Here is a 10116-nt window from a genome sequence, read left to right as displayed (position 1 = left end):
TTATACCCCGCCTGACATGGGCCTGTTGACGTTACTGTTATACCCCGCCTGACATGGGCCTGTTGACGTTACTGTTATACCCTGCCTGACATGGGCCTGTTGACGTTACTGTTATACCCTGCCTGACATGGGCCTGTTGACGTTACTGTTATACCCTGCCTGACATGGGCCTGTTGACGTTACTGTTATGCCCCGCCTGACATGGGCCTGTTGATTACTGTTATACCCCGCCTGACATGGGCCTGTTGACGTTACTGTTATACCCCGCCTGACATGGGCCTGTTGACGTTACTGTTATACCCCGCCTGACATGGGCCTGTTGACGTTACTGTTATACCCTGCCTGACATGGGCCTGTTGACGTTACTGTTATACCCTGCCTGACATGGGCCTGTTGACGTTACTGTTATACCCTGCCTGACATGGGCCTGTTGACGTTACTGTTATACCCTGCCTGACATGGGCCTGTTGACGTTACTGTTATACCCTGCCTGACATGGGCCTGTTGACGTTACTGTTATACCCCGCCTGACATGGGCCTGTTGACGTTACTGTTATACCCCGCCTGACATGGGCCTGTTGACGTTACTGTTATACCCTGCCTGACATGGGCCTGTTGACGTTACTGTTATACCCTGCCTGACATGGGCCTGTTGGCGTTACTGTTATGCCCCGCCTGACATGGGCCTGTTGACGTTACTGTTATACCCCGCCTGACATGGGCCTGTTGACGTTACTGTTATACCCTGCCTGACATGGGCCTGTTGACGTTACTGTTATACCCCGCCTGACCTGACATGTTATGGCCTGACATGGGCCTGTTGACGTTACTGTTATACCCCGCCTGACATGGGCCTGTTGACGTTACTGTTATACCCCGCCTGACATGGGCCTGTTGACGTTACTGTTATACCCCGCCTGACATGGGCCTGTTGACGTTACTGTTATACCCTGCCTGACATGGGCCTGTTGACGTTACTGTTATACCCTGCCTGACATGGGCCTGTTGACGTTACTGTTATACCCTGCCTGACGTGGGCCTGTTGACGTTACTGTTATACCCCGCCTGACATGGGCCTGTTGACGTTACTGTTATACCCTGCCTGACATGGGCCTGTTGACGTTACTGTTATACCCTGCCTGACATGGGCCTGTTGACGTTACTGTTATACCCTGCCTGACATGGGCCTGTTGACGTTACTGTTATACCCTGCCTGACATGGGCCTGTTGACGTTACTGTTATACCCCGCCTGACATGGGCCTGTTGACGTTACTGTTATACCCTGCCTGACATGGGCCTGTTGACGTTACTGTTATACCCCGCCTGACATGGGCCTGTTGACGTTACTGTTATACCCCGCCTGACATGGGCCTGTTGACGTTACTGTTATACCCCGCCTGACATGGGCCTGTTGACGTTACTGTTATACCCTGCCTGACATGGGCCTGTTGACGTTACTGTTATACCCTGCCTGACATGGGCCTGTTGACGTTACTGTTATACCCCGCCTGACATGGGCCTGTTGACGTTACTGTTATACCCCGCCTGACATGGGCCTGTTGACGTTACTGTTATACCCCGCCTGACATGGGCCTGTTGACGTTACTGTTATACCCCGCCTGACATGGGCCTGTTGACGTTACTGTTATACCCCGCCTGACGTGGGCCTGTTGACGTTACTGTTATACCCCGCCTGACATGGGCCTGTTGACGTTACTGTTATACCCTGCCTGACGTGGGCCTGTTGACGTTACTGTTATACCCTGCCTGATACCCTGTTATACCCTGCCTGACATGGGCCTGTTGACGTTACTGTTATACCCTGCCTGACATGGGCCTGTTGACGTTACTGTTATACCCCGCCTGACATGGGCCTGTTGACGTTACTGTTATACCCCGCCTGACATGGGCCTGTTGACGTTACTGTTATACCCCGCCTGACGTGGGCCTGTTGACGTTACTGTTATACCCCGCCTGACGTGGGCCTGTTGACGTTACTGTTATACCCCGCCTGACATGGGCCTGTTGACGTTACTGTTATACCCTGCCTGACATGGGCCTGTTGATACTGTTATACCCTGCCTGACATGGGCCTGTTGACGTTACTGTTATACCCCGCCTGACATGGGCCTGTTGACGTTACTGTTATACCCTGCCTGACATGGGCCTGTTGACGTTACTGTTATACCCTGCCTGACATGGGCCTGTTGACGTTACTGTTATACCCCGCCTGACATGGGCCTGTTGACGTTACTGTTATACCCCGCCTGACATGGGCCTGTTGACGTTACTGTTATACCCCGCCTGACATGGGCCTGTTGACGTTACTGTTATACCCTGCCTGACATGGGCCTGTTGACGTTACTGTTATACCCTGCCTGACATGGGCCTGTTGACGTTACTGTTATACCCTTGTAAATTCACATGGGCAGAAACCTCAATGTCCCATGTCTCTGCTGCTCGTCTCCTGACAACAACAGCCACATTCTGCTGTAGCCATTTGAGAGCATGATTTGTATCTCCTTCCTTTTCCTTCATAACTGGAACGATGACCCACTGTCTTCAACATACCAACAGTCTGTTACTGGTCATACACTGGAACGAAGACCCACTGTCTTCAACATACCAACAGTCTGTTACTGGTCATACACATGTTTTATTTTTTCTGTAGCCCCCCTTGACATTTAGTTTTATACAAGATTGACATGTCCATCCACCAGTAGCTCTTGAGGCTAGTCTGCGCTCTTATCAATCGAGTGTAGACTATGAGGAGTAGACTCCAGTCAGTCGCAGTAGCTCTGCAGGTGGCTGAAGCTACATGGCTTATGACAGCACTGTTCCACAATGCCTCTTTTCACCTTCTGGTCTTCGTGGTCCTTCCATGGATGTTCCTGCTTCACCCTCCAACCCTGTCTGCTCTTCCTAGACAGGAACCCTTTAAAGTAGAGGGTGAGAAATGGAGGGATGTAGAGAGGGAGAGTTCCCAAAAGCAGGTGAAGTAAAGCAGATCAGCAAACTCCTTCACTCATGCAAAATACCAGTTAGACTGTTGGCTGTTTAACAGAGACTGAATGAGCGTGTTATCAGAGCTTCACAATCTGTCTTGTTTAAGGCTCTCCACGTCCTTCAGAGGAGAGATCTGACAGGTGTAGCTCAGCTTCCTACCTCTGAAGTAAAGTTAACTTCAGACACATCAATGGGATGTCTGAGCACGGGGTTTAACTGAGGAGATAGATTTTAAGAATCTATCTCACAAAGTCGGTAGTTAGGAACGGTCTCAGCAAAAGATCAGTAGGGATAGCTACAGTATATGACAAACTTCAAGAGAAGGTATACTGTCTTCAACATACCCTCTTCACAGATGGAAGAGAGAGACTGACTAAAGTCAAATATTTAATGTTTGCTGATGACCTGGTGCTTCTGTCCTTCAACCAAGGAGGACCTACAGCTGCACCCAGATCTTCTGTCAGACCTGGGCCCTGACAGTAAATATCAGTAAGACAAAATAATGGTGTTACAAAAAAGGTTCAGTTGCTAGGACCACAAATACGAATTCCATCTAGACACCGTTGCCCTAAAGCACACAAAAAACTATACATAACTCGGCCTAAACATCACAGGTAACTTCCACAGAGCTGTGAATGATCTGAGAGACAAGGCAAGAAGGGCCTTCTATGCCATCAAAAGTACTTGAATCAGTTATAGAGTCCATTGTCTTTATGGTTGTGTGGTCTGGGAACCGCTCACCAACCAAGAATTCACAAAATGGGACAAACACCAAATTGTGAGACTACATGCAGAATTCTGCAAAAACATCCTCTATGTACAACATAAAACACCAAATAATGCATGCAGAGCAGAATTAGGCCGATACACGCTAACTATCATAATCCAGAAAATAAGCGATTCCCAAACCTTCCATAACAAAGCTGTCACCAACAGAGAGATGAACCTGGAGAAGAGTCCCCTAAGCAAGCTGGTCCGAGGGCTCTGTTCACAAACACAATTAGACCTAACCTAAATATGAGAAAACAAAAAGAAAATTACTTGACACATTGGAAAGAATTTACCAATAAACAAAGCGAACTGGAATGCTATTTGGTCCTTAACAGAGAACACAGTGGCAGAAACTTGACTATGTCCAGACTCAGTGAGCATGGCCTTGCTGTTGAGGTAAGCAGAACTGTCTCTCAAGAGAAGACAGGCTATGTGCACGCTGCCCACAAAATGAGGTGGAAGCAGCTGTACTTCCTAAAAATGAGGTGGAAACTGAGTTGCACTTCCTAACCTGCCAAATGTATGACCATATTAGAGACATATTTCCCTCAGATTACACAGATCCACAAAGAATTTGAAAACATCAAATTTTGAGAATTGGTTGAATACCACAGTGTGTTTTGCCACAAGAAAAGGGCAACCAGTGAAGAACAAACACCATTGTAAATACAACCCATATTTGTTTTGTACATAAACTATTTCCACATCATTATAACACTACATAGCCATAATATGCCATTTGAATCTGTCTATTCCTTTTAAACTTGTGTGTCCTGTTTACGGTTCATTTTTGATTGTTTATTTCAGTTTAGTTTATGATCTATTTCACTTGCTTTGACAATGTAAACATTTTTTATTTTATTTTTATTTCACCTTTATTTAACCAGGTAGGCTAGTTGAGAACAAGTTCTCATTTGCAAATGCGACCTGGCCAAGATAAAGCATAGCAGTGTGAACAGACAACACAGAGTTACACATGGAGTAAACAATTAGCAAGTCAATAACACAGTAGAAAAAAATGGGCAGTCTATATACAATGTGTGCAAAAGGCATGAGGAGGTAGGCGAATAATACAATTTTGCAGATTAACACTGGAGTGATAAATGATCAGATGGGCATGTACAGGTAGAGATATTGGTGTGCAAAAGAGCAGAAAAGTAAATAAATAAAAACAGTATAAAAACAGTATGGGAATGAGGTAGGTGAAAAAGGGTGAGCTATTTACCTATAGACTATGTACAGCTGCAGCGATCGGTTAGCTGCTCGGATAGCTGATGTTTGAAGTTGGAGAGGGAGATAAAAGTCTCCAACTTCAGCGATTTTTGCAATTCGTTCCAGTCACAGGCAGCAGAGTACTGGAACGAAAGGCAGCCAAATGAGGTGTTGGCTTTAGGGATGATCAGTGAGATACACCTGCTGGAGCGCGTGCTACGGATGGGTGTTGCCATCGTGACCAGTGAACTGAGATAAGGCGGAGCTTTACCTAGCATGGACTTGTAGATGACCTGGAGCCAGTGGGTCTGGCGACGAATATGTAGTGAGGGCCAGCCGACTAGAGCATACAAGTCGCAGTGGTGGGTGGTATAAGGTGCTTTAGTGACAAAACGGATGGCACTGTGATAGACTGCATCCAGTTTGCTGAGTAGAGTGTTGGAAGCCATTTTGTAGATGACATCGCCGAAGTCGAGGATCGGTAGGATAGTCAGTTTTACTAGGGTAAGCTTGGCAGCGTGAGTGAAGGAGGCTTTGTTGCGGAATAGAAAGCCGACTCTGGATTTGATTTTTGATTGGAGATGTTTGATGTGAGTCTGGAAGGAGAGTTTGCAGTCTAGCCAGACACCTAGGTACTTATAGATGTCCACATATTCAAGGTTGGAACCATCCAGGGTGGTGATGCTAGTCGGGCATGCGGGTGCAGGCATCGATCGGTTGAAAAGCATGCATTTGGTTTTACTCGCGTTTAAGAGCAGTTGGAGGCCACGGAAGGAGTGCTGTATGGCATTGAAGCTCGTTTGGAGGTTTGATAGCACAGTGTCCAATGACGGGCCGAAAGTATATAGAATGGTGTCGTCTGCGTAGAGGTGGATCAGGGAATCGCCCGCAGCAAGAGCAACATCATTGATATATACAGAGAAAAGAGTCGGCCCGAGAATTGAACCCTGTGGCACCCCCATAGAGACTGCCAGAGGACCGGACAGCATGCCCTCTGATTTGACACACTGAACTCTGTCTGCAAAGTAATTGGTGAACCAGGCAAGGCAGTCATCCGAAAAACCGAGGCTGTTGAGTCTGCCGATAAGAATTTGGTGATTGACAGAGTCGAAAGCCTTGGCGAGGTCGATGAAGACGGCTGCACAGTACTGTCTTTTATCGATGGCGGTTATGATATCATTTAGTACCTTGAGTGTGGCTGAGGTGCACCCGTGACCGGCTCGGAAACCAGATTGCACAGCGGAGAAGGTACGGTGGGATTCGAGATGGTCAGTGACCTGTTTGTTGACTTGGCTTTCGAAGACCTTAGATAGGCAGGGCAGGATGGATATAGGTCTATAGCAGTTTGGGTACAGGGTGTCTCCCCCTTTGAAGAGGGGGATGACTGCGGCAGCTTTCCAATCCTTGGGGATCTCAGACGATATGAAAGAGAGGTTGAACAGGCTGGTAATAGGGGTTGCGACAATGGCGGCAGATAGTTTCAGAAATAGCGGGTCCAGATTGTCAAGCCCAGCTGATTTGTACGGGTCCAGGTTTTGCAGCTCTTTCAGAACATCTGCTATCTGGATTTGGGTAAAGGAGAACCTGGAGAGGCTTGGGTGAGGAACTACGGGGGGGCGGAGCTGTTGGCCGAGGTTGGAGTAGCCAGGCGGAAGGCATGGCCAGCCGTTGAGAAGTGCTTATTGAAGTTTTCGATAATCATGGATTTATCGGTGGAGACCGTGTTTCCTAGCCTCAGTGCAGTGGGCAGCTGGGAGGAGGTGCTCTTGTTCTCCATGGACTTCACAGTGTCCCAGAACTTTTGGAGTTGGAGCTACAGGATGCAAACTTCTGCCTGAAGAAGCTGGCCTTAGCTTTCCTGACTGACTGCGTGTATTGGTTCCTGACTTCCTGAACAGTTGCATATCACGGGGCTATTCGATGCTATTGCAGTCCGCCACAGGATGTTTTTGTGCTGGTCGAGGGCAGTCAGGTCTGGAGTGAACCAAGGGCTGTATCTGTTCTTGGTTCTGCATTTTTTGAACGGAGCATGCTTATCTAAAATGGTGAGGAAGTTACTTTTAAAGAATGACCAGGCATCCTCAACTGACGGGATGAGGTCAATGTCCTTCCAGGATACACGGGCCAGGTCGATTAGAAAGGCCTGCTCACAGAAGTGTTTTAGGGAGCGTTTGACAGTGATGAGGGGTGGTCGTTTGACTGCGGCTCCGTGGCGGATACAGGCGATGAGGCAGTGATCGCTGAGATCCTGGTTGAAGACAGCGGAGGTATATTTGGAGGGCCAGTTGGTCAGGATGACGTCTATGAGGGTGCCCTTGTTTACAGAGTTAGGGTTGTACCTGGTGGGTTCCTTGATGATTTGAGTGAGATTGAGGGCATCTAGCTTAGATTGTAGGACTGCCGGGGTGTTAAGCATATCCCAGTTTAGGTCACCTAACAGAACAAACTCTGAAGCTAGATGGGGGGCGATCAATTCACAAATGGTGTCCAGGGCACAGCTGGGAGCTGACGGGGGTCGGTAGCAGGCGGCAACAGTGAGAGACTTGTTTCTGGAGAGAGTAATTTTCAAAATGAGTAGTTCAAACTGTTTGGGTATGGACCTGGAAAGTATGACATTACTTTGCAGGCTATCTCTGCAGTAGACTGCGACTCCGCCCCCTTTGGCAGTTCTATCTTGACGGAAGATGTTATAGTTGGGTATGGAAATCTCTGAATTTTTGGTGGCCTTCCTGAGCCAGGATTCAGACACGGCAAGGACATCAGGGTTAGCAGAGTGTGCTAAAGCAGTGAGTAAAACAAACTTAGGGAGGAGGCTTCTGATGTTGACATGCATAAAACCAAGACTTTTTCGATCACAGAAGTCAACAAATGAGGGTACCTGGGGACATGCAGAGCCTGGGTTTACCTCCACATCACCCGCGGAACAGAGAAGGAGTAGTATGAGGGTGCGGCTAAAGGCTATCAAAACTGGTCGCCTAGAGCGTTGGGGGCAGAGGATAAGAGGAGCAGGTTTCTGGGCATGGTAGAATATATTCAGGGCATAATGCGCAGACAGGGGTATGGTGGGGTGCGGGTACAGCGGAGGTAAGCCCAGGCACTGGGTGATGATGAGAGAGGTTGTATCTCTGGACATGCTGGTTGTAATGGGTGAGGTCACCGCATGTGTGGGGGTGGGACAAAGGAGGTAACAGGGGTATGCAGAGTGGATCTAGGGGCTCCATTGTGAACTAAAACAATGATAACTAACCTGAACAACAGTATACAAGGCATATTGACATTTGGGAGAGACATACAGCGAGGCATACAGTAATCACAGGTGTTGAATTGGGAAAGCTAGCTAAAAACAGTAGGCGAGGCTAATCAGCTAGCACAACAAACAGCAGGTAAAATGGCGTTGACTAGGCAACTGGGCCGACAGATAAACAAACAAGCAGAATGGGGTACCGTGATTAATGGACAGTCCAGCGTGCGTCAGCTATGTAGCCAAGAGATCAGTGTCCAGGGGGCAGCGGTGGATGGGCAGGGAAGCTGGGCTGGCGAGTGTTATCCAGGTTTAAAAAAAAAAAACTAACAATGACTAAACATATGTTCCCCATGCCAAGAAAGCCCATTTGAATTGAATATAGAGAGGGTTGGGGGAGGGGGACTGTAGACTTCAACATTACAGGTGATTATGCTAGTAGATACCCATAGGCTTCCAGTTGTTTTGCTAACACTATTTAGCATTGTCTCGACTAACTAACTTCCTTCATACTGGACACAGACATAAATGGTATCCACTCTGAGGATGTAGATAAAGGTTCTCATTGCCAGAATCCAGATATAAACCTTTAACAACATAACCCTCTCTTTCAAAATGTGTCGGCTTGTAATAAAAGAGCATCACATATTTAAAATATGTTGAATATAGTGCCTTCAAATCACACCCTGTTCTTAGTCTCACCTATAAGGTGTTGCAGGAGTAGGTCTCTGGGGATTCTGTGGGGGTTATAGAAGAACCCTTGTTCCCCACAGACCAGGTAGAGGGCATCCACCAGGTGTGAGCCACACAGGTGCCGGGTGCTGGGAGCTGAGCAGACCCCCGGGGAAGACAGGACCAGCAGTAACAGAACAGACAGGGCCCATACTACCACAGCCATATGAGATCTGGAGGGAGAGAGAAACCATACTACCACAGCCATATGAGATCTGGAGGGAGAGAGAAACCATACTACCACAGCCATATGAGATCTGGAGGGAGAGAACATACTACCACAGCCATATGAGATCTGGAGGGAGAGAGAGAGACCATACTACCACAGCCATATGAGATCTGGAGGGAGAGAGAGACCATACTACCACAGCCATATGAGATCTGGAGGGAGAGAGAGACCATACTACCACAGCCATATGAGATCTGGAGGGAGAGAGAGACCATACTACCACAGCCATATGAGATCTGGAGGGAGAGAGAGACCATACTACCACAGCCATATGAGATCTGGAGGGAGAGAGAGACCATACTACCACAGCCATATGAGATCTGGAGGGAGAGAGAGACCACAGTATCACAGCCATATGAGATCTGGAGGGAGAGAGAGACCATACTACCACAGCCATATGAGATCTGGAGGGAGAGAGAGACCACAGTATCACAGCCATTAAACAGAAAGAGAGCTGGGTGAGAGTACATGGAAAAAGAGAGGGAGTCCATGCCCATATCACAGTGACAGGAAGGATGTGCATGGTTTAGTTCCAGCTCAAGCACCAACACACCTGATTCAACTAATCAGCTCATCATCTAGCCCTTCCTTGTTTTCTGGATTAATCCAGGATTAGGATCAGGATACACTGTATAAATACTCTGTGACAGACAGACAGACAGACAGACAGACACAGACAGACAGACAGACAGACAGACAGACAGACAGACAGTGAAACGTAAGGAAACCTTAGGTGAAGGTAGGTTATGAACCAGGGTTGTGGTCAATTCCATTTCAATTCAGAAAGTAAACCAAAATTAATTTCCAAATTAGAATTTTTGCATGGAAGACAATTGGAATTGGAATTTCAGTGTTCATCCTGAATGGACTGGAATGAAAATGTAATTGAGCCCAAACCTGTTATGTATCCACTTACCTGAAACA

At 47.6% G+C, this 10116-nt stretch overlaps 1 protein-coding gene across 1 annotated transcript; it reads right to left on the bottom strand.

Annotated features, from left to right (window-relative positions):
• Positions 1–218: 218 nt before the first annotated feature.
• Positions 219–9643, bottom strand: LOC127913761 (insulin-like). Its single transcript, XM_052486994.1, has 3 exons — positions 8934–9643; positions 2089–3011; positions 219–791 (listed from the first exon to the last, which is right to left on the bottom strand). Exons 1-2 carry the CDS (start codon positions 9235–9237, stop codon positions 2785–2787), a joined length of 531 nt encoding a protein of 176 aa, XP_052342954.1. The 5' UTR covers positions 9238–9643; the 3' UTR covers positions 219–791; positions 2089–2784.
• Positions 9644–10116: the final 473 nt, after the last annotated feature.

The sequence above is a fragment of the Oncorhynchus keta genome, chromosome 30, assembly GCF_023373465.1.
Source record: "Oncorhynchus keta strain PuntledgeMale-10-30-2019 chromosome 30, Oket_V2, whole genome shotgun sequence".
In the NCBI taxonomy this organism is placed as follows: Eukaryota; Metazoa; Chordata; class Actinopteri; order Salmoniformes; family Salmonidae; genus Oncorhynchus; species Oncorhynchus keta.
Note: the sequence above shows the minus strand (reverse complement) of the source record. Positions and strands in the feature narration are given on the sequence as shown.

Excerpts from the sequence above, each read along its gene's own strand:
- LOC127913761 (XM_052486994.1), bottom strand. The coding sequence starts at position 9,237 with ATGTTCTCTCCCTCCAGATCTCATATGGCTGTGGTAGTATGGTTTCTC. Across the intron at positions 3,012-8,933 it reads ACTCCTGCAACACCTTATAG|GATCTGCTTTACTTCACCTG; the intron begins GTGAGACTAAGA and ends AAGGAGTTTGCT.